Source organism: Jaculus jaculus, chromosome 8 (genome assembly GCF_020740685.1).
Source record: "Jaculus jaculus isolate mJacJac1 chromosome 8, mJacJac1.mat.Y.cur, whole genome shotgun sequence".
In the NCBI taxonomy this organism is placed as follows: domain Eukaryota; kingdom Metazoa; phylum Chordata; class Mammalia; order Rodentia; family Dipodidae; genus Jaculus; species Jaculus jaculus.
This window is the reverse complement of record NC_059109.1, coordinates 94,512,241-94,537,578: the sequence shown is the minus strand read 5'-3', so window position 1 is coordinate 94,537,578 and position 25,338 is coordinate 94,512,241. Positions and strand designations below refer to the sequence as shown.

The 25,338-nt window shown below is 40.1% G+C and overlaps 1 protein-coding gene across 10 annotated transcripts in view; it reads left to right on the top strand.

Moving 5' to 3' along the window:
• Window positions 1–8,914, top strand: part of Tasp1 (taspase 1) — a 314,575-nt gene extending 305,661 nt beyond the window's left edge. For all 10 annotated transcript variants that reach the window (XM_045157512.1, XM_045157513.1, XM_045157519.1 and 7 more), the window contains one exon: window positions 7,985–8,914. In XM_045157512.1, coding sequence (XP_045013447.1) covers window positions 7,985–8,077 — 93 coding nt within the window. In that variant the 3' untranslated portion in view covers window positions 8,078–8,914. The remainder of the gene's footprint in view (window positions 1–7,984) is intronic.
• Window positions 8,915–25,338: the final 16,424 nt, after the last annotated feature.

Here is a 25,338-nt window from a genome sequence, read left to right as displayed (position 1 = left end):
AAATTATTGTTGCCCAAGTAGCATATAGCAAGAGATACAGAAGAGGCGATTAACCTGTATTTAGGGCCTCACTCTAGCCCAGGCTGACCTGGAATTCACTATGTATTCTCAGGGTGGCCTCAAACTCCTGGTGATCCTCCTACCTCTGCCTCCCAAGTGCTGGGATTAAGGCATGTGCCACCACGTCCAACTTTAGGTGGGTTTTTATTCTTTATGACAAATATATTATTCCAGGCTATATTTTCTCAGTTCATTTAACACTGTAAGTGTATGAAAATAGGAGTTATTTAAGACTCAACAAATTTATAAATACAACAGATTTATTTAAAAAGGAGAGACAAAATGATAGAATAAAGGAATAACTGTCTCTTAAAATGCACGTGGTAATGTAAGTTTGAGCTTATTAACATGTTCACATGATCTTGCTTTTCAGAAGGGAAAACGCATATGCAAACATGTTCTCTCTATTATTTTTTATGTTTCTTTCAGTGTTGATTTCATCAGTTCTGCTAATAGAGCATAACTAACAGAGACACAAGACACAATAGCCTCTGGGTGGCCACACTTTAGGGTAGCAGACGCTGCTGGTGCTTTCTCTGGTAGGTGATGATGGGTCTGCTAGAGGAAGGTTGGACAAGTTATGGTTAGTATTAGATTACATTGCTTCTGTATTGTGTAGCAGTCTTGAGAAATATATAGGCTTCTGTTTTTAAAGTTTACAGCTTTAATAGTATCTTCTTTATTTATGTAAACATCTTAAAAATATAATACACTTACAAAAAACAAAGGGCATAAAAGTTTGGAAGTATCAGTTGTCAAATTTGCAGTCTTTTTCATTCCTCTCCTGCCATATTCCCTTATTGTTATTTTTTTTAATCCTTCAAGTACTTAACCCATCTACTCTGTATGTACCACATGCTGGTAATTCCTCAGTTCACTGAAGAAGAAAGCAGTGAACTAGCAGACAAAACTCCATATCTTCATGGCTTTGTGTTTGCATGTTTAACATTAGACATGCTATCTCATACAGTCCTTATCAACCTTATGATCTGTGCTGCTTGCTTTCATCTTCTTAGACATGGAAGCTTGAAAAATTAAGTATTCAGCAGAGGTCACACAGCAATTGTAAAGGCCTGGATTGAATCAACATTGGTTAAGGTAACAGAAGCTGCTATAACAAGCAAACCTACAAATGTGTAGTTACTCAGAAACAATAGAAGTATACCTCTTATTCATGTAAGGTACATAATAAAGTTTCTGATTGGCAACATGCTCTCCTCCAAATGATAATATGGGGTCCCAGATTCCTGCCTCTGTAAGCATCAAGATTATCAGAAAGAGGGTGACAAGTGGTACATAGGACACACTCTACTAGATCTATGGTGATGCATTTCACCATAATATACTAACCTGGTTGCATTCACATACCTTGAACCTAGCTGCAGGTGAGTTTTCCAGCAAGAAAATAGGGCCAAACAAAGCCCAGGCACTCTGATCTTGTACACTTTTATGATGCCTCTGTAGACTAACCTTGGACATAGTGTGTTGTATGTTCCATGTACCCATTTACCCACTGGCCAATGAGTACCCCTCCATTTTGTCTTGAAATGCTATTTCAAAAGTCTCTCCGCTGCCAAGGACTTTTCCATTGTCCTTTATTCTGTTTATTAATGCCTTGCCTTTCTTAGACTTTAGTATCTTGCTTCAAGTTTTCTCAATTTTTTTTAAAACCAGTCCATCAGAATTATGAAAATAGTGAATAGCATATTTCCAAGAGATTATGTTGGACTGTGTTGTCAACATTGTGTTTTCCTAACTCTCCCAAAGTAGGATAATTACTTAATAGTCTTTCCCTTGACTTTCATGGAGAATCTCAAATCACCTAAAAGTAGAAACATGGTTGTATATGTAGTAGAGAACCAGAGGGTTAAAATATAACCACTAAATAAAGGCTTTGAAACTTTAAAATTAAATCCTGTCTTTGTAGATTTCCTAGAAACCACAGAACATTTAGTCAGTCACTAAGGTGGTCTGAGCACATTTTAATGTGTATGAGTGATAAGAAATCTCATATACTGTTTTGCTATCTAGTAATTATACAATTTCTTTGTTTTTCTTACTTTAACATCATTTTGGAATTCTCAAGCTAAATATATATGGAGTTTCAAAGATCTATTTAGGTCACTCTAAAAAGAGTGGCTTTGAGGAGTAACTTACTATCTAAACCATATTTCCTTGGGAGCATTAACACTGAGGATCACCTGCTGCTCAGAGTTGGCAAGGAAGCAGAGCGAGATTGTAGCCACTAGACTTCACTGCCTGGAAGCTGTTTGCATCCAGGAAATCTGAAGCTCAGTTTTCCTAATTGGAAATATTTAGTTCACAGTTTTTAAAAAGAATCTAAAAAGAGCTGTATGTAGTGACTTTTAATCCCAGCACTTGGGAGGCAGAGGTAGGAGGATCACCATGAGTTCAAGGCCACCCTGAGATTAGATAGTGAATTTCAGGTCATCCTGGGCTAGAGTGAAACCCCACCTCAGAAAAAGAAAAAAAAAAAAAAAGAAAGAGAGAGAGAGAAAGAAAGAAAGAAAGAAAGAAGAAAGAAAGAAAGAAAGAAAGAAAGAAAGAAAGAAAGAAAGAAAGAAAGAAAGAAAGAAAGAAAGAAAAGGGGGGGGGGAATTTTTACTGTGGAGAACTGGTTTGACTTTGTAACCAAACTGATTGTTCACACTGTTAACACACTTGAGATTCTTTGTGTTTATAGACAGAGCCCTGGAGGAACTATTGCAATCCCTTTTCCCCTTGTAAGTATTCCAGAGTAGATTCTGTGTCAAGTACTTAGATGGGTTCAGGGAATGCTGAGGCATATGTGTAAGGCAAGGCCTGCCTTCAGCTGACATTCAGTTAGAGAAACTCAGAAACTCAAAAACAAGGCTGTGAAGATAGGTTAATACACCTTGGTTCCCCAGAACCTATATAGAAAAATTAAAATTAAAATAAGAAAATCAGCCAGAAACTGGGTTAGAAGAAGTGATTTAGTGGCTGAAGCCCTTGCCTGCAAAGCCCAAGAACCTAGGTTGATTCCACAATACCCATGTAAAGCCAGATGTACAAGGTGGTCCATGCATCTGGAGTCTGTCTCCAGTTATGGACTGAATCCAGGGTTTTGCATGTGTGTGTGTGTGTGTGTGTGTGTGTGTGTGTGTGTGTTAAATTTTCCTATACTAGGTGGTGAGTGTCAGGTTCTGTGTTCAAGATGGATACCAGAGACAAACTGTTTCTTGGTACCAAGACTTTCCAGGAGAAAATGGCTAGATATGAAGCAAAAGGGAAAGTAGTTCCAGAACCCTGGGTGAGAAGAGAGAGGAGGAGGGAACCTGAACTGCCAGGATGTGACATTGCATGGTGTGTGACTGGCATAGTGTACAACTGCTGTGGCAGTTTGAATGTATAGCCCCATAGACTAGGGTTTTTTATTAAAATGGAGTTTGCCTCTTCTGCCCCTAGCAGGCATATTCCTGCTACATGGGGTGTGTCAGTAGGGGTGGATCTGAATTCCAGCCCAAAGATATGCAACAAGGTTTGAGCTCTGGGGGTCCTGCTTGCTGCTTTTTAGCAGTTGCTGGCTGATGAAGGTCTCTCTTTGCTTGGATCTAGAAAAGGGAGCCAGCTTCTTCTACCACTGATAGAACTTCTCCTGGACCTATAAGCTTAAAATAAATCTCTTTCTCCCTAAAATGGTATCTGGTTGGATGTTTATCACAGCATTGTGGAGCTGTATACTACAGTACTGTTAAGAGGGAAGTTTAGATTCGGCTTATGGGTTTGGTGAGCGTCAGGATTGCTGTCAAGTCCACAGAACAATGGTCTCCTCCCCCCAGTTCTGGATTTTTTAAAAAACGTGATTACGGGGTGGAGAGATAGCTTAGCAGTCAAGGCTCTTGCTTGCAAAGCCAATGGATACAGGTTCAATTTCCCAGGACTCACATATGCCAGATGCACAAGGTGGCACATGCATAAGGAGTTCGTTTGCAGTAGCTAAAGGCCCTGGTTTGCCCAATCTCTCTCTATCATCTATCTGTCTGTCTCTTTTTCTCTCTTTCTCGCAAATAAATAAATAAATATTTTAAAAACTTGATTAAAGAAATTGGTTTCTTTAAGACTAGTATTTCATGGTCTACTTGTAGGCTATCACTGTTACTCTTTAATCTTACTAGCAGTAGAGTTGATGAATGATGCAGGGGCAGAGATCCTTACTTTATGTTAATGAATTACTCAAAGAGTAAAAATAGTCTTATCAATGCTAAACTTTGCTAATGGTACATATGAGCTTTTGATACCTGATGTGATAAGCTTTGCTGAGAAGTAGAGATACTCTTCTATTTTCTGTATATGAAGGAGCTATCACAAGATACAAAAGATCTAAGTTTGTTTTACTCTGGGCTTCTCAGGCATTACATACCCATTTGATATAATCAAACTTGGGCATGAATTTAATTCCAATATTAGATTCTGGGGCATAGTTCCCAGAGGCATGAGTCTGAAGTATGGACTCAGGGTGCTACATCCCAAGAGACACACAGACACCTGCCTTTTCCAGCTTCACAGAATGTTGCTTCCTAACTTATAGACAGAAAGGCCAGGTACCCAAAGAACATGACCTGTTCTCTAGAACTTTCCAGATTGTTGGATGTCAGCTAACCTTCTTAGACATACCATTTATGCTCAGAGTGTTGTATTCCCCCTTAAACTACAAACCATCTAGCTTATTATGCAATGTAAAACACATACTTGCTTCATTTTTTAAAATATTTTATTTTCATTTATTTATTTGACAGAGAAAGAGGGTGAGAGAGAATGGGCATGCCAGGGCCTTCAGCCGCTGCAAACGAGCTCCAGGTGCATGAACCCCCTTGTGCATCTGGCTAACGTGGGTCCTGGAGAATCAAACCTGGATCCTTTGGCTTTGCAGGCAAATCCCTTAACCGCTAAGCCATCCCTCCAGCCCATCTTGCTTCATTTTTGGTTGCATAAAAGCATGTTAGTACTACCCTGGGCTTTGACAACTCACCAGCTGCAGCTAATGACCTTCCCCTGTGAACTTGAACTCACCATGGTCCAGTCCTTAGGAAACACTTGTTTAGAGAAACAGAATTAGAAAGAATTATCTGAAGATTATGCAGTTCCTCTCTTCTTAGAAACTCTCGACATTTATTTATTCCTGGATTATGGCAGATCACTCCAAAGAGGAAATGCATACTAACATTATCCTGAGCCACATGGAGTAGCATTTACTGTCTTCCACTCAGGCCTTGGGCCTTGGCCTCCTTAAGTGCCATTCCAGTACTCAGCCTGCATAGCCTGTGTATAATGTACGGACATCTTCACTTGTCTTTTCTGCTCAGTGCCCTATTTATGATGGCGTATGGGAGAAATTACTCCCTGGCTCAGTACGGAGCAGGTGCTCTCACCTCAGCAATTGGTAGGCTGGGCTCCTAAGCAGGATACAAAAAGAACACTTTGGTGACATGAGAAGGAAAAATGAGTACCTCACCCAGGAATATGGTTGAAATCTCTTGTCAGCAGAGAAGCAAGAAGTCCAACACAATTAGCCACCACTAAAGCCTTTCTTCCTTTCCCAGCTATAAACCTGCAGTTTTCTAAAAATCTTACCAGAAGTTTCATGTACCAGGAAAAGACATAGGCTGAACCCCCTGTGTAATCCTAGTGACTTTTGGTTTTACCTTACCAAATTACATAACCACATTGAAGGCCTCTCCAGGGCCACCCTATAATCTCATTTATCAAAAAGATAGGGAAGAAAGGGGAAAGATATGGAGTAACCTTTTTAAATGTAACTTGAGAGTCACCAATATGGTATATTTAGGAATGCTAAGATACTTAATTGCTATTTCCCTGAAGGAGCCACCACTCACATTTGGGCATGTCTTGCGTTCCCTCAGTGATTCTCTTTTGGGGCAGCCCACATTCATACTTAGGGCTTACTTTACTTTACTTAAGCTTACTTTCTGTCTGAGCACCTATCTTTGTCTTAACTCTGTGCATATATTAAAACACTTTTTAGTAAATCGCCAACTCTGCATCTTACTGGCTAGACCTGAAATTCAGAATTGAAGTCATGAATTCCACTTGGCCTCAAGGCCTAAACACACACAAACCACCTACCCGATCTAGGCCACAAGGTACCTGAGAGGTAGGGCAGAGCTGAGCCTCCATTGCAATTAATTTTGTGTTGACCTTACTCCTACTTAGTTTACTATGTAAATTCTTGCTTTTGTCTCATTTCCTTACTTTAGGTTATTGAATTACCTCAATTTTTGTTAACTACTTTAGTCTTTTAAGGAATATATTGTAATGTACACATGAGGTAGATGTTCTCAGTTGCCTGGAGCAATTAGAAAGAAAACATGTACGGTAACCCAGGCCCAGAAAGCCAAGCGCCACATGTTCTCTCTCATATGTGGATCCTAGCTACAGATGACTGGGCTTCTGTGTGAGAATGAAAATACTTAGTAGCAGAGGCCAGTAAGTTGAAAAGGAGACATAAAGGGTGGAGAAAGGAAGGGAGGAGGATACTTAATAGGTTGATATTGTATATATGTAATTACAATGATTGTAATGGGGAGGTAATATGATGGAGAATGGAATTTCAAATGGGAAAGTGTGGGGGTGGGGAGGGAGGGAATTACCATGGGATATATTTTATAATCATGGAAAATGTTAATAAAAATTTAAAAAATAAATAAAAAAAAGAAAACATGTACAAGTTACTTGTTTTATTTTTTTTAGTTAATTAGTTTTGTACTCAGCAAATACAGTCAATTTGGTACCATTATTAGGCTCATCCATGACCTACTCCCTCCCGCTGACCCCTCCTTGTTGAGGTATATGATCATGCATTCTTGAGTTAGCCCACAGTTAGGGGTAGGATAAATGTCTCTGCATATCATGACCCAACGTGCGGCTCTGACATTCTTTCCGCCCCCTCTTCTGCAAAATTTCCCTGAGCCATGTTGGGTTCATTTTTGGTCTGCTTCAGTGATGAGGTATTGGGGGCCTCTGGGTCTCTGGATCTCTGATTTGGTAGAAGTTGATTTTTCCCTGTGTTGATCTCCTTCACTCTTGTGCTGGTACCTGGTTCACCAAGAAAACAGCACCCTTGCTTGTTTCGCCAATTGTTTTTAGTTTCAGCCAGGGCCCTTTTGAGGTATGATGGAGTGGCTCTCTCCTTAGGATCTACATCTATCTGAAAAAGAGAAGCAGATTCTCCAACGGAAAGTAAGTTAGCACCAGACAAATGAGATAGCTCTTACTTTTTTATAGAGAATTTAATAGGTGTAGACCCTCTTGTAGCCCATGACTGGTGGTAGCTTGATAATAGAGAGTGGGCTTATGTTTGGATATGCTTCTGACTTGTTTTCCAGCCCTAAGCTATGAGTCCCATACCACTGAGGGAATCATCGACTCAAGAGCAATTGGTTTCCCACCATAGCTGTGTGCCACTATTGCACTTGTGTGAGTATCACGACAGGTTATTTGCTGCTAAGTAGGTTAGACCATGATTTGCTTGGACAGATATTGGTCATTTTCCCCCAGTCGCTCATGTAGTACCTTCTGGCACTAGATGTACTGACTGTCTACTTGTTTTAGACAGCTGGGGTATGCTTCATACAGTGACATACAAACCACTAATGTGAAGAAAGCCCTCTGTTCTGCATGGTAGAGTCCTGGCTGTCTTGGCCACCTCTGCATCTCTAGGGGCCACAGGCTTGCAGGTAGCAGATGCTCAGTAAATATACCCAAGTAGTTTATAAGAACCTGTGGTTCCTGCACATTTCCACTTCCACAGTCTGTAGACACTCAGAAGAAGGTGAGGATGTGGTGTTCTGGAGCTGGCTTCACCATCATCAGATGTGGGAACCCTGCTAGCACCTCTGACACTCTCCTTTCTATGTTTCTGCAGACTCACATTTCAAGACTCCCTCCTGGTGCTGTGGCAGGACAGTCCGTTGCAATTGAAGGTGGGGTTTGCCGCCTGGAGAACCCAGTGAACTGACCATGCAGGCTGAGTGTGAAGTGTCTGAGGCATTTTGGGAACCTGAGCTTTGGGGTATTTATCTGAAGTTGGATGTTTTAAACTCCTTGTTCTATAATTCCTGTTGCAAGCTTGGGCACCGTTTGGGACACAAGTGCTGCTGTAGTTAGCGCCTGGTGACATGCAGGCCATTGGTGGGCGAGTGGGAACGTGTGTGCTGTGTGTGTGGTATGTGTGCTTGCTTCTCCCTGATGAGATAGCATCTCTTCATGTGTAACCTATAACTGGGAATGATCCAATCACTTTTACGAAATGTGTGCTTTAACTGTTTACAAGTAAAACCTAAAATGTTTTTATTTCATAAAGAAGTACCAACTGTTGTTGATGTAATGTATCTAAACTGAGCATAAATCTGCTTGTTTAAATGACTTGACAGTAACCGTGCTCCATGTAATAGCAGTGATAAGTAATACAGTGTTTTTGTCTGTTAGCCAGTTTAAGGGGTTTGGTATAACCTATACTTGTTCTCATCCCTCATCTGGTACATTTTTCTTTTAACAATGAATGGTTTCAGTGAAACAATCTGGTGGAGAATTAAGGGCAGAACCTTTTAAAATAATAGTCTTATTGATAAAAGTTTTTACTTCTTTCCCAAGCTTTCTAAGCTTAATATCATATAACTTCAAGCTACATGTGCTATATTATGAAAGAATATGTAAAGAGAACGTTCAGTAATGCACAGTCTTAATTTGTGTATAATGGAATGTTATTTACAATGTAACACTGTAAATAAGAAAACAAAGTTTATGGGAAAATCCAATATTATCTTTGTTTCTTGTTTAAATATATTTTTAAGATAAAGGCACAAAAATAAAAGAAGCATATTACTGGATATAATGTGTGATTCATTCTTTTTTCTCAAACTAATAAATTATCTTTTGAATCCTAGATCAGAGTCCTGTTTTATATTCTTTGTAAAATAATTTCTTCCAGAAATGATGCCATATCTATCTTGCTGCCCTGTCTCCATGAATCCATAGTCAAGATGGAAGTTAAACCTAATTAGTGATTCAGTCTTCAGTATGGAAATCCCTAAAATTTCCATTACATTCCCATCAAAGTAACAAAGAGAGGGAGTAGGAATATTTTGCTTTGGAAAGTTGTAGCACCAGATGAAAGTTCATTGGTTTCAGTTGATAAATTACTTCTAAATGTTATATTTAGAGATTCAGAGCCACATAAGAAAACCAAGACCTTCCTTTTGATTTTTTTTTTTTTTTATGTTAGAAGTGGTTATCAAGAAGATACTAAAGATAGGCTTGCTAGGGGAGGAAGTTTCCCTGCACCATGTAATCATGGCTCTGGGCAGTAACTGATAAAGCCCCAGATGAAATTATACACTTGACATAGATGTATGGCCAAATTATAAAGGAAAGACAACCAAAATGAAGTGGGTGTAAATATGAATGATTTGGGAGTGGCTGATTCGTATTCCTTGTACAGGCAATTACATTTGTCTCGCTGTTTTCTCTAGACAGGTTGGTGCCATGGTATCTGTTTCTCATTCTTAATGAGGCTGAGAACTTAAGAGGAGATGGGCTGGCTGGTGGGAAGCCTTTGGCTTCAAAAGCTTTCAAAGACCTGTTACCTGTTGGCAGGATTTCTTTAGGAGCTGGACTGGATCACATAAACCTATCAGGACACTTTGGAGTCTGAAAGTCATCTGCCCTATTTCACCAGAAATGCCATTTCTTTCATCTCCTCTCAACTTTATTCCATTCATATTTTAAAGTTTGAGTTTGTTAAAGATCCCTTTAATGAAGAGCTTAAAACTGGTCAGTATAAAAGAGGAGTGCCCCTTCAAGAAGTTTGTCAGAACTTTATTCTCCAATATTCTAAATAGTTCTTTTTTTTTTTTTTTTAATTAAAGCAGTGTTGTGAAACAGGGTCAAAGTGATGTGCAGAGTCATGGAGACAGAAATGTAATGGTTCAGATATTAAACTTCAGGTTCTGGAACCAACAGATACAAAAACAACTTTGGTTCACACAAAATTAGGAAAGGTAGAAACAGATTTAAAAGAAAAATCTTTGTTCTCCAGCTTGGCTTATATCACCCAGATTCTGAACCTACACTTTAAGTTAGCTACTTTTAGCTTAAACGTCTTTTATTTGGTGCCTATGTTTAATTTTTTTGAACATTGAGTATTTGGTTCTCTTTAGGTACAGCTATTCTTGGTCTAAACTCTTCAAGGCTGTCACTGTGAACTTTAACTGGGTTTGGAAAAGGGATATCTCCAGGACTTGGTGGGATAAGATTGTGACCTCCCCTTCTGGCAGTTGGTGCCCTGTGCTGTCTGAGAACAGAGATAACTTCAAGGTTTTGTCCTCCTTGTTTCATCTGTGCTACTTCTTCCCATCCTCAACAGGTCTGCCTAGAGCAGCTCTGTTCTCATCTTGTAATTTCCACTTCTAAGTATGAGCTTGAACTGAGATACCTGCTGGTATTGGGTATATTGTACATATAAATCAATCCCAAATGCTAATGTTTGTCTATGAACAAAGGGGATGAATTTTGGTTTTGTGGATATGGGAACATCTCCTTTGGCTGCCTAGAATCCCTTTCTGCCTAAGTCCTGGTTCTCTCCCATATTTGAGAGGTCTGATGCTGTATACCAATTTCCTGCAGATAAGCAAGGTTGCTCTGTTTTAACACATTGCATGGAGAGGAAGAAAAGGAAGGGGTACAAAAGAAGATACTGAAGGTGCTAGGATTATTCTTGAATTTTGACAAGACACTTAATTGTTGTGGAATCTTTCTTTTAAAATTTTCCATGATTATTATCATAAAGGAAACCTTCCCTTTTTTTCTTTTCCTTGAGATAGCGTCTTACTCTAGTCCAAGTTTATCTGGGACTCACTCCATAGTTCGAGGCTGGCCTCAAACTCAACAGTGATCCTCCTACCTCTGCCTCCCAAGTGCTGGGATGCTTATTATTTTAAAAAAAAAAATAGAAAATAGATAAGAAAAGTCAAGGGTACGCTTAACTCATAGCTTCACTTGCTTATAGTTAATAGTTAACACCCTATAGACATTTAATACACAAATTTTCTGTATTTTTTTAACATAGAAATGGTGTTATATTGAACCCACCTTATCACTGAAGCAGACCAAAAATGAAGCCAACATGGCTCAGGGAAATTTTGCAGAAGAGAGGGAGAAAGATTGTCAGAGCCACATTTTGGGTCATGATATGCAGAGACATTTATTGTACCAATAACTGTGGGCTAACTCCACAATGCGCAATCCATATACCTCAACAAGGAGGGGCCAATGATGTGGGGGTAGGTCACGGATGAGCCTAATAATGGTACCAAACTGCCTGTATTTGCTGAATGCAAAACTAATTTAAAAAAAAATGTTGTATGAAGATGTCTATACCTACAGGATTCCACAACAGTACCTGATTAACTTTCTACCTATACTGTGCAGTTTCCACCTAATGCTGGAAAATTCAGGTATGTTGGTCCAACAGCTTGTGTATAAATATATGAAAGTGCTTTTGCATTTTCTGGGGCTATAGGTATATATATCAAGCACTATTGCAAGGTTTTACCAGTGAAAGCCAGCTTGGCAAATAACCCAGAGCAGACGACTGTCAATATTCTTGACCAGTCTCTTCTGGTATGTCTCAGACAAAGCTGTACTCTGTGCCTGAGCACTTCATGTGAAGCCTAGGATTCCCATGCACAGCCAGGCCATGGATGCAAGAAGATCAAACTTCTCAGGAGTGGCTCCAAACATGCCACAGGGTATGATAAATTTACAACTAAGCCAGTTAGCAGACTCTAGGCTATTGGAGATAAATGAATACTTTGACAAACAGGTACATTTAACAAACACTGAGTCATCTCCCCAGATATGAAAATGAATACTTTTAAGGAGATGGTAGATACATGGAATCTAAAGAACAGAAGTTCATCAAGTGTTCCCTCCAGGACTGATGGTCATCTTATATCTTATAGGAAATACTGCAAGTGTGTTAATAGCACTTGGAAGATGGTTTACCCAGAGTTGTACTATTACTTTATGAAATGTGAAGAGCCCCAGCAGTGGTTACCAGTGCACTATTCCAGGAACACATGTCCATAATGGACATGTAGTAGGAACCTCATGACACCCATTTCCAGAAAGCTCTCTCTCAAGTTGGGCATGGTAGCATATGTGTATAATCTCAGCACTTGAGAGGACTAAACAGGAGGATCATGAGTTTGATGCCAGCATGGGCTGCCTAGGGAGAAGGTCTCCTACAAAATAACATGGGTGGGGGAGTGGATGGAGGACCTCTGAATCAGTTACTTTCTTGTTACTGGAACAGAACACCCAACCAGATGCAGCTTAAGGAAGGAAAGGGTTTGATTTTGGCTTGCAGTTTAGTGTGGGAAATCCATCACAGTGGAGAAAACATGACAGGAGCAGAGGCCAAAGCCATGTCATCATATCTGCAGGGAAGAAGGTGACAGAGAGAGAGAGATGCTAACTGCTCAGCTAGCTTTTCCTTTTTTGGTACAGTCAAGGAACCTGTCCGTGGGCTGGTGCCACAAACAGTGTGGTTTCTCCCACCTCAACTAATTTAATCTAGAACAATCTCTCACTGACATGACTGGAGATTTACTTTTTGGAGATTTCCTACATCTTGTTAGGTTGACAACCAGATACTAACCATCATATCCTCCATAGTTGATATGAATGAAAGTCACTCCTCCTTCCCAGAAACACCATCACAAGAGAAGGCCGAGCCCAGAGGAAATAAGCCCTGTGTGTATAATTAATTCATTTTACTTCAGTTTTATTCTGAACATTTTCCTGAAGCTCATTAATCAAGGAAAGGAGTCATGGGTGGGTAAATCTGTTGGGCTATTGGTAGGCATGAATTAAAAGTTGGCAGTGTAAAGTTACTCTTTTCACATTCATATTTATTCTAGGACTTCTAAAGGAATACACCACCTTTCCCCAGTACTTAATTTGGGTTCAGAGCCACAAGGTATTAGCACAGATGTCTATTATCAAAGACCCACAGGGTGACCAAACTGACCAGGCAGTTTTTCTTTTCCCACATGCTTCTGTCCACAGGAAGGATCAAATCTAACATTGGCCAGGACTTCTCTCCAAGGCAGCACACTCAGCTTCCAGAAATCCTTCAGCCAAGCCCAAAGTGGTTTACTGTGACCAGTTGTGAAAAGTGGGGAGGGAATGTGAGATCAGTGGTTTCTCCTTTACATAGTACCATTGCTGAAGCACTGAAACCACAGTGGGCAAAGCCAGGAAAACTGGGCCAGGGTTTCCCTGCCATGAGCAGGTATAGGGTTATTCTGATTGTTAGCAGGGCTTCCAGAAGCTGGAAAGAAAAACCTGAAGTAATCCCTTTAGCTTCCGCCATCACCAACCATCATGCCAGAGATCCAAAGAGTAGTGAATCCTGACCTGGTCTTTGCTGACCTTGGAGATTGCAGCAGTACTTAAAATACAGAAGACTGACTACTACTAACTACTACTACTACTATTACTAACTACTATACCACTACTACTAACTACTACTAACGACTACAGCTACTACTAACTACTACTACCACCACCACCACCAACTAGTACTGCTACTAACTACTACTACTCCTACTAACTACTACCACCACCACTACTAACTAGTACTGCTACTAACTACTACTACTACTACTACCTCTACTACTTCTCCTCCTTTTACTCTTCCCCTTTCTCCTCCCCCTCTCTTTCTCCCTCTTTCTTCCTTCTCTTTTTCTTCTTCCCCTTCCTCCTCCTTCTTCCCCTCCCTCCCTTCCTCCTCTTCCTCCTCCTCCTTTTCTTCCTCCTACCCCTCCTTCCTTCCCCTTCTTCCTTCCACCTCCTCCTCTTCTTTCTTCTTTCTTCTTCATTTTCCATTTAAAAGTAGTAAGATTTTAAGTTCTGTCCACAAACTGCTACTCAAGTTCCTGAAGACAGGGTGTCAAGTACTGGCCCTGGTCCTGTCACTAACCTTAAACAAGTCCCTTGCTTTCTTGGAGACAGTTTCCACCTTTGCCAAATTAAAAATGTTGGAGTAGGGCTGAAGAGATGGCTTAGAGGTTAAGGCACTTGCCTACAAAGCCAAAGGTCCCAGGTTCAATTCCCCAGAATCCACGTAAAACAGAGGCACAAGGTGGTGCATATGTTTGGAGTTTGTTTGCAGTGGCTAGAGGCCCTGGCATGTCCATTCTCGCACCTTCTCTCCCTCTTTTTCTCCCTCAAATAAATAAAAATAAAGCCGGGCATGGTGGCACACACCTTTAATCACAGCACTTGGGAGGCAAAGGTAGGAGGATTGCCATGAGTTTGAGGCCACCCTGAGGCCACATAGTGAATTCCAGGTTAGTCTGAGCTAGAGTGAGACCATACCTCGAAAAACCAAAATAAATAAATAATTTTAAGACTTAAATGAATGTTGGGTTAGATCAGAGGTCCTCAGAGCCTAGACTTTCTTTAAAAACATTGGATCTGGAAGACCTCAACCATAGTCAGAGGTTCAGCTTGCCAGAGAAGATGCCGTCATTCCTCTGGCTTTATACCTAAGTGACCTGAATTGAGATACCCTATCTTGTTTCTTCTTGGTTGAAGCAATGTCTAAAACTTTGGAATACTGTATTGAAATAGACTTTCTCAAATATTGAGAGTAGTCTCAGAGCCTGTCTCTGTCACTGTCACTCTTGGATTTTCTTATTTATGGTCACAATTTAACAATGTTTATCAAAATGATATCAATTTGGACTGGAGACATGGCTTAGCAGTTAAGACATTTGCCTGTAAAGCTGAAGGATCCCGACTCAATTCTTCAGGACCCACGTAAGCCAGATGCACAAGGGAGTGCATGCATATGGAGTTCGGTTTGCAGCGGCTGGTGGCCCTGACATGCCTATTTTCTCTCCCTCTCCCTCTCTCCCTCTCCCTCCCTCCCTCCCTCTCTCTCTCTCTCTTCCTCTCAAATAAATAAATAAATAAAATATATTTTTTAAAATGACATTCAATTTACCCTGCAACGTAGCACTATGCTACAGGGAGTTTATCTTACATTTATACCTACCATATACAGAAATGAAATTCATGCAAGGATATTTGTTGTGTAACAAGTTAATAACAGTACATAATAGTTGAAGATAGTTGATGTGAGCTGTGGTTTATCCACACTATGGACTAGTATACAATATTTAAAATGAGGGTGTTTGTCTTTATGCTGTCATGGAAACAACTTTGGGATATTTTAATGGAAAACAGCAAAATGAAGATTAGCATGTATAACATAATGTCTTTAGTGCAAAGACTACATTTTAAATTTCTTGTATCATGTAATTCTAGAAGGAATCATAAGAAAAAAGGACCAGCTGGAGGTGTAGCTCAGTGGCAGAGCATTAGCCTAGCATGTGCAAGGTCCTGGGTTTGATGCCTAGCACTGGAAAGTAAAAGAAAAAAAGTTACTATCTTTAGGGGAGGTCATGTAAGTAACTCTGGGGGGTGTGGAAGAGAGTGGAGAAGAACTGGGAACAAACATCAGTGTGACTTTTCTCTTGCTTTCTTGCTCTTGTATCTCTCTCCCCTTTTACCCTTAGTCTTAAGCATTGAAATGGGGATTAACATTGGCCATTGATGTAACACTTACTGCAAAGCATAGGAAGACTGTACTTGCTATTAGTGCAAACATTTATTAAAAAAAAAAAAAAGGACACTAGAAAAGAACACAGGACCACCCAGAAGCAGACCTTCAAACATGAACAATTGATTTTCAATAAATATGGCCCAGCAAAGCAGTATGGGGGAGAAAAAAAAAGCCTTTTTTAGTAAGTGTTGGGATATTTATGTGTGCAAATGAAAAACAAATATGAGCTATACACCTCACACCATGCACATAAATAAATTGCAGGCAAATTATATAACTAAATGTGAAAGTAAAATCAAACTTTTATAAAGCAGAAGATTACATGAAGATCTCCACAGATATACCCTCCAGTGAAATAAACAAAGCTGATGAAAATGTCAAAAGAAGAAAGAAAAAAGAGAGACAAGAAGGAGACGAAAAAGAAAAGAAAAAAGACAACTACTTTCTATCTTGTGGTTTGAATATACGTACTGTCCCCTAAGGCTTGTATGTTTAAACATTTGGTCCCTAGCTGGTGGTGCTATTTTAAAAGGTTGTGAACCTTTAGGAGATAGAGCCTGGCCAGAGGAAGTGGCTTACTAGGGGTGGTTGAGATTTTATATCTGGCCCTACTTCCTAGTTACTCTCTGCTTTCTGAATGCATATGCAGTGTGAGCAGCCGCCTTCCACGCCTGCTGTCCTGTCTTCCCTTCCATGACAGACTATCTCCGTGAACTATAAGACAAAATAATCCTCCCTGAAGTTGTTTCTTGTCACATATTTGATCACAGCAATGACAAAGTTAGCTAGCACAGCCACCTAAAATGTGTGGGAAGTACCCTAAGGTATGTAGTAAATGAAGAAACATTGTTTAACAAAATATAAAACTAGCTAAGAATATCTGGAGTCTATGACATTTGAATAATTACTCCCTCCCCAACTTCTAGGCATGTGTGGCCAAGAACACAGGTCCTTCTCTCCACTCAGAATCTTGTTAGGTGTTTATAGCACTCTTGTTGGGTCTCACCAAGGCCAAAAATGTTGGCATTTCTCATCTCCTACTGACTGCCTCTGAAAGGTTGTAGGCTACACCTGTAGATGGAGGCTCTATACAGGTGAGGCACGTCAGGAAAACTTGGGTCTCTATTGCTACTGCCCTCAGAGGTGGAAAGGGCAAGCAAAGAAATATCAGAGGCTGCTGTCATGCCCAGCACCCACAGTCCAGGTTTAGAGGAGAGATCACCCATCAAAAAAAAAAAGAATAAAAAAAAAATTGATGCTCTCTCCAAAGGAACTGACTTTCTTTGAAAGAGTATAGTTTCTTTTGAGAGAGAATGGTAAGCCTGGGGCCTCCTGTCACTGTAAACAAACTCCAGATGCATGCATGTGCCACTATGCATCTGGCTTAACCTGAGTACTGAGGAATCTAACCCAGGCCTTCTGGTTTTGCAAGCAAGTACCTAAGTGGCTGAGCTATCTCTCCAGGCCCCTGAGTAGCACTTCTTAATGAAGATCAATCATCTGGCCAGTTGGCTCACCAGAAAGAACAAGGCAAGGGATCAAAACTGGTATTAAAAACTACACCCAGCTTAATTCTGCTCAATCATATTGCTGAGGGATTCATTCCCTAGGGCACTGCCCCCCCCAATAGAACAATTAGTAGTAATTAGTGGATTCTAATTGCTGGGTGTAAACCCCTCCCTCCAAATAAAGACAACAGATCAGGGGAAAGACAATCAGAGCTTTGCTAAAATTACTATAATTCTAGGGTATGTGCTGGAGGTTGCATCCTATGAGGAGTGACATCAAAGGATTCCTAGTATAGGGGAAGCACACCTCACTGAAATAGCCTACCAAATGCACAAAACAAGCAAGCAGTAACAAGCCACCGTATGGGGCAGGGAGAGGAGTCAGTAATCAGAGTTGCTACAGTATTTCACCTAAAATTTCCAGCTTTCAACAAAAATTACAAGGCAGTTAAAGAAGCAGGAATAAGTGATCCATTCATAGAAAAACAAAGTAACAGAGAATTCCCCAGAGAGGGACCAGATGCTAGATTTAAGGCTTTAAAGTAATTATTTTTAGTGTGTTCAAAAACTCCCAAAACAATACTTAAAAAGAAGTAAGGTATTAAGACAAAGTCTAAATGAAAATAAATGTTTATTTTCTAAAAGCATCATATGGAAATCGTCAGGTTGAGAAATGAAATATTCAGAGGCTCAGCAGGAGATTTGAAGTAGTGGGAAAACATACCGACTTGACAGGTTGATAGAGCTCATTCATTCTAAAGAAAGAAGAGAAAACCAAATGAGGGAAAAAGCCTCAGAGAAGTATGGGGCATCTTTAACTGCACTGCCATGCGTACAATAGAAATTATAATACGAGGAGAGACAGAAAGAGGAGAAAAAAATACTTAAAGAAATTATCTCTGATTAAATTTGAAGCATGCTCCATGGGAAAGAATTCATGCCTGGTACTGAAAACCTAATCAAAAGCCTATGGCTGAAGAAGTCATAAGCCATAGGGGGAAATTACTACTGTTGTCTGGCTAAATGGAAATATAATGCCCAGTGAACTGCCTTTTAAATACTTATGTTTATGCCCATATATTAATACTGCTCTCACTTTTGGTTAGAGAAGCTTCTCTTTTCAGATGGTGGTGGCCACTGGGGAGACTCAAGACTCATCAAAGTGCAGAGAAGTGACAGTGAAATGTTCAGCACTAAATGAGACATCTCTCTTACACCCTCCAAGGCTCAGGGACCATTCATTATTAATGAGGTGCCAGAAAGAATGTAAGAGCCAAAGGAAGGGTAGGACTCCTTACAATGTGCTCTTCCAGACACAAAATGGTCTGAATACCCATGGCCTCACAGTAGTGCTGGCCCTACCTACACAAGACCCTCATGATAGGAGGAAAAGATGATGACATCAAAATAGAAATTAATAAAAGAGACTAATGAAGAAGGGGAGAGGATATGCTTGAGACTAGAGTTTTGAAGGGGAAAGGGGGGGGAGAGAATTATTGTGGTTTATTATCTATAATTATGGAAGCTGTCAATAGTAAAAAAAAATTAAAGAAGTAGAAGCTGAAATTTTCTCAAATTTACTGAAAAATATTTATGTTCTCAGGAAATTCAATGAACTCTAGAATGAAAGTAAGATATAGATACATAATACTTTATATACTGAAAGGAATTGATGAGAACATTTTGGAAGCAGCAAGAAAAAAAGATGGCTTTCACCTACTAATAAATTAACAGCTGACTTCTCATTAGAAATCTTGGTAGTGAGAAGGCAGATGACTGACAGACATGCTCAAAATGCTGAAATAAACAGATTAACCAGGAATTGGGATCCAGCCAAACTTTTCAAAAATAAAGGGGATACGTAGCTGAGAAGATAGCTCAGTGTATAAAAGTACTTGCTTGGGGCTGGAGAGATGGCTTAGTGGTTAAGTGCTTGCCTATGAAGTCTAAGGACCCTGGTTTGAGGCTCAATTTTCCTGGACCCAAGTAAGCCAGATGCAGAAGGTGGTGCATGCATCTGGAGTTTGTTTGCAGTGGCTGGAGGCCCTGGCATACCCATTTTCTCTCTGTCTCTGTCTCCCTCCCCCCCCCGTCTGTCTCTCTCTCTCTTTCTGTCACTCTCAAATAAATAAAAATAACAACAAAAAGTTTTTTTAAGAAAGCACTTGCTTGCAAAACCTACCAGGTAGGATTCATTGCCCAGCCACCAACATAAAGCCAGATAGGCATTCAGTTCCAGAAGTAAGATACCCTGGCATGTCTCCCTCCCCCACAAAAAAACCCCACATGGATAAATTAATTAATAAGATAAATTTTAAAATGAACAGAATGTATATGTGAATTTGTTAATGACATGTTTACTTTGAAAGGACTGAAGAAAAGTCTTCAGGCTAAAAGCAAGTAAATCCAGATGGAAATTGAAATCTGTATGAATAAACAAAGAGAAATGCCAAATGTAATTATAAAAGACAATATAGGTATATATTTTCCTTTGTCCTCTTAATTTAAAAGCAAGTATATAGGATGCTGTGTGTACACTTGTGTGGTTGAGTCTATGATATATAGAAGTGCAGTGTTTGGTATATGAAGGAGAGAAATATGAAGAGAAATGCAGGACATCTCACAGTGGTAGTACACAAGAGGTGGCTGTCCTTGTGCCAATATCAGATACAACTTGAACCCATAGGAACAAAGGAGTAACAGGTAAAAATAGGAATAGAACAAAAAATGGCAGATATATTATTACTGTCCTTTTTAAACTTTTTATGGATATCCTCCATACATATACACAATGAGCCCTGATCATAACCTCCACCACCACCCTCCTTTGTTACCCCCCCCCACTCTTATCTTAGCTTCTTCAGTGGATATCAAATTACATTAACTAATAACTACAAAGATGTTTTATTAGGATTTTGGCATGTATAGATATATTACATGTAACAATGGAACTGAAAGTGAGAAGGTGAATGGAGATATATGGGAATAACATTTCTGCTTTCTGATGGAATTAAGTTAGTACGAATATGACATTGTTCTGATCACCTAAGAGGTTTATGGTAAGCCTTGGAGAGATGGCTCCGCCATCAAAGGTGCTTGCTTACAAACCTGCTGATCTAGGTTTAATTCCCCAGCACCCACATAAAGCCAGATATACTAAGTGATACATGTGCTTGTGTGTGTAGTGGCAAAAGACCCTCTCTCTTTCTCCCTCCTTCAAATAAATAAACATTTAAAACAAGAAAAAGCTAAAGAAATAATTAAAAGAATCAAAGTAATCAAAATACTATGCTAGAAATATTCACTTAAGACAAAAATAAAAGCAGCAAAGGGGGCTGGAGATATTTCTTAGTGGTTAAGGCATTTGCTTGCAAATCCTAATGATCAGAGTTCAATTCCCCTAGTATCCACGTAAAGCCAGCTGCACAATGTGCTGCATCCATCTGGAGTTGGTTGGCAGCAGCTGGAGGCGCTGACACTCCCATTCTCTGTCTGTTTCTCTTCTTTATCTCTCTCTGCTTGAAAAATAAATAATTTTTTTAAAGCAGCAAAGGAAGACTAGAGGAAAATAGACATATAAAATAAAAAACTAACTGCATATAGAAATATAACTAGAACATTTGGTGCATTAGTCAGGGATAGAGACTCAGGAGAGCTGATAATGCAGGTGAAGTCTGAAGATAGCACACTAGAGAATTCACCCATGCTCAGGGAAGCGGATCTTCTGGTCCTATAAGGATTGTGAACTAATTGCTTTTCATAGTGAACTCATGTGCTCTGGAGGATGTACAGACAGACCACAGGAGCTTACAAACTGCAGTGCAGGAAAACTAGGGACCGAACTTCAAGACTCAGCTGGAAGGGTTGCTTGTAAATAAGGACTGCATGGGTTAGGGACAGGAAGGGCCCATTTAACCTGGCAGTAGTGATCATAGCTGTGGAGTTCCCTTTATAGACTCCCCCCTGAGCCCATGGGACCTATGACATTCTATAGAGCCCTTGTTTCATGGCTTCCAGGAGCTATATTTATATTCTTAACCCTGCGGTCTCAGATCATATTGGTAGATGAGCTTAAAGTTTGCACTTTTATTATCTTAGTGTTTTATTTTTGGTAGTACTAAGGATTGAACCCAGGGCCTTACACCTACTAGGCAAGTACTCTACTCCTCTCTTGCTTTATCCTTGTCTTAAGGATTGTTTACATAGGCTAATGCCGTGAGTCGAAAGCAGAATAATGATAATGATTTCACAGTCTATAGAGCTAAAATATTTGGGAAAATATTAAAGATATTTGTGGGACAGAATGCCAAGGGTGGTAGTTTATGCTACACAGACATTTGGGAGCCATGTTATCCCCATATAACCATTTGGAGATATGGGGAGTTGCAACTAGGTGCCATTAGTTTTTCTTAACTCCAAAGAGCACTTGCTAGTCCAGCTTTTTTTTTTAATGGTTTTCTTTTTATTGGTATGAATATTTGATAGACAATTTTAGAGAAATCTCATTCTTTGACATCCTAACTTAGACTTTAAGACATAATTTCATATCTCTTAAGGATTCTAATGAGTTCTTCAATAAGTAGATAAAACCATATTTAGTAGCTGAACAAACAAATAATACCCATGACAGTGAGCCCTTCAGATTACACACGAGCTCATTAATCAGTTTGTACATGTCATGCATCTTCCCCCAAATGGATAGTTTCTCTGAAAAGCCATTTTGATGCTACAGTAACCACTTTCCCCCAATTCCTCAAAGCCATCAGGCACATTAAAGGATATCCAATTTCATTGGTCTAAGCTGAGTGATCGCAATTCATCAAGGCATGAAAAGTCTGTCCAGTCTTCTGGAATATCATTAAATGGTTCAAGGACATTTCTAATCTTAATGATGGCCAAGGGGGAGCAACTATTATGATGATGAATGGGCATGAATATCTGGAAAAAGTTCAAGGCATGTTATACTTCCAAAGACTAATACATGTTGTTTATCTAAATCATCCAACTGATTAAAGAAACACACAGAGCCCAAGACAGTTAAAAGCAGAGAACCAAATAGGGTTTGACCTACCCTGGTATATTTATTGCTGACCATGTCATGCATGTAAAACATATTGTTGTACCAAGATGCTCTGTATATAAATCGGGAGGGTCTTTGGGCTGCTGTTGAGTAATATAGGCTGTCCAGTTTATTGCCTGGCTAAATATTTACATAAAATGAGTTCATTGATTGTGGGGAAGCCTCCATAAAAGGAGTCTTTCAATGTTGCTAACTGATTAGTTACAACTCCCAAGACTCAGCAAGAGCTGGGAGGTGCTAACATTCAGCACTCATGCTCCAAAAACCAATTTCTGGGTTTCGCAGTGTTTTCAGTTGCTGACAGGAATTATATTTGGGTGTGTGGCCAAAAACAGGCAAAACTTTCTTAGTTTCAAGAGCAATGCAGTCTTCAAGGAAAGTGGGGAGATGGTGCTTTTTTATGAGGGAGCAGGGTCTGGGAGCTCATGTCTATTAAGCTCATGGTGTTCTTAGAAGTCAATGCTAGATAAAATGAGGAAAACTCATTTATATTGTGAAGGGAAGAGAATGAGTCCCTTATGCAGGGGACTTTTTTAAGGTAGGGTCTCTCTCTAGCCCAGGCTGACGTGTAATTCACTACATAGTCTCAGGCATGCCTTGAACTCATTCACAATGATCTTCCTACCTCTGCTGCCCAAATGCTGGGATTAAAGGCATGTGCCACCATTACCAGCTTTATTTTTGGGTGACTCTTTCCAGGATAGGTAGAGGAGAAAAAAATGTCAACTCTGTAGATATCTTTGTGGTGGATCAGGGTGTGTTGTCTGAGTGAAGTACTGCAGACACTGGCTAAATGATTGCCTACAGATAAGAAGTTGAAGTAAGAAGTAAGTAAAAAGTTGCAATAGGTTTAGAAATGCACTTTGTTGACTTGGATTCTTGGATATCTTATCTTCCTGGTTTTCCTCATCCCTCCCTGTCCACATAATTGGGTGGTTCCTCTTCCTAGCTTGTGAACATTGGTGGTTATGATTCTTAGCCCTTGTCTCCACAGCTGATCCTCCCAAACCTGATGGCCTGGTGAATACTGTGCCTCCCAAATCTCCAGGCTGTTCTGCACCCTACATCTGTGCTCCAGGTTAGCCATCCAATAAAGCATCTTCAAATCAATACCCAGAGCAAAACCTTGAACTTCTACATCTACACCCTCTGCGCCCAGATTCCGAGCCCCATGAATTCACCAGTTTAATCTCACAACAACCCTTGGAAGTAGAATCTATCACTTGACCTTTCAGATGCAGAAACAGAGGTGCAAAGTCTACTACTTTTTTTTTCTTTTTTTTTTTTTTAATTTTTAAAAAAATATTATTTATTTATCTGAGAGCGGCAGAGAGAGAGAGAGAGGGACTGGGAATGGGCATGCCAGGGCCTACAGTCACTGCACACAAACTCCAGACGTGTGTACCCCCTTGTGCATCTGGCTAATGTGGGTCCTGGGGAATCGAGCCTCGAACCAGGGTCCTTAGGCTTCACAGGCAAGCGCTTAACCGCTAAGCCATCTCTCCAGCCCAATTTTTGTTTTTTTTTAATTGACAACTTCCATAGTTGTAAACAATATCCCATGGTAATGCCCTCCCTCCCCCCACTTTCCCCTTTGAAACTCCATTGTCCATCATATCCCCTCCCCCTCTCAATCATCTTTCTTTTATTTTGATGTCATCATCTTTTCCTCCTATTATGATGGTCATGTGTAGGTAGTGTCATGCACTGTGAGGTCACGAATATCCAGGCCATTTTGTGTCTGGAGGAGCATGTTGTAAGGAGGCCTACCCTTTCTTTGGCTCTTACATTCTTTCCACTACCTCTTCTGCAATGGACCCTGAGCCTTGGAAGGTGTGATAGAGATTTTTCAGTACTGAGCACTCCTCTGTTACTTCTTCTCAGCACCATGGTGCCTTCTGAGTCATTTTTTTTTTTGCTAACCAAACATGAGAGTAGCATTAATATATGGGTATGAACATTAAGAGAAGTGCTTACTGGGCAGTTTGGTGAGCATAGTGTATACATTTAGCCAGACACCAGTAGACATTACACTCCTAGGACTCATGACTACACCTGTTGTAGGTTTTCAGTATCAGGGATGTATTCCCTCCCATGGAGCAGGCCTCCAGACAAATTAGAGGGTGGTTTGTTTCCCCCATAATAGACGTGTCACTATTGCACCCATTGGCTCATTTGGCCTGGCTGGCCAAATTTAATGTTTTCAGTGTCCACTGTTGAGTATCTCTACTGGTGATTTCTCTCTCTCCCACTGAACTGCATGCAGCATGGCTTTGCCCAGCTTTCTCTCAGCTGGTCTACATGGAGGAGATTTTCAGCTCAGCTCCAGCAGGATTTCTCAGTGACCTTGCAGCCCAAGTATGTGGAGTCTTTAGCAATAGGGTCTTACCATCTATTCCTGGTGGGAAACCAAGGGCCTCAGCAATGGCCTGTAATGTTTTGGGGTATTGGGGACCACCCCCCCGCCGGCCCACAACTCACTGGAAGTTATTCCATCCCTGTCACTGAGAATTTTCTAGTAACAATCTATTACTCACTGGAAGTTATTCCATCCCTTTCACTGAGAATTTTCTAGTAACAATCTATGGCTTCTGAGTGTTCCATTGTTCAAAAAAGTAATTTTACAGATGCTTATTTATATCCTCTTAGACATTAATTAGCCCTCTCTCCACAATTCCTTTACTTAGTCTCTTCCCCTGACCTCACTTAGGCCTTATCACCCCCATTAATTTGTTCTTCTACTAACATATATACAGTAGCATACTATTAAGTCCCCCCATCCCTTCCTTTGTATTCCCTTTATATCTCCTTTCTAGCTTACTGGACTCTGCTACTGAGTTTTATTTCTACTTACATAGAAATCCATTCATTTGTAGCTAGGATCCACATGTGACGTTTGGCTTTCTGGGCCTAAGTCTAATACTTTTCAGATCCATCCATTTTCCTGCAAATTTCATAACTTCATTTTTCTTTACCACTGAGTAGAGCTCCATTGT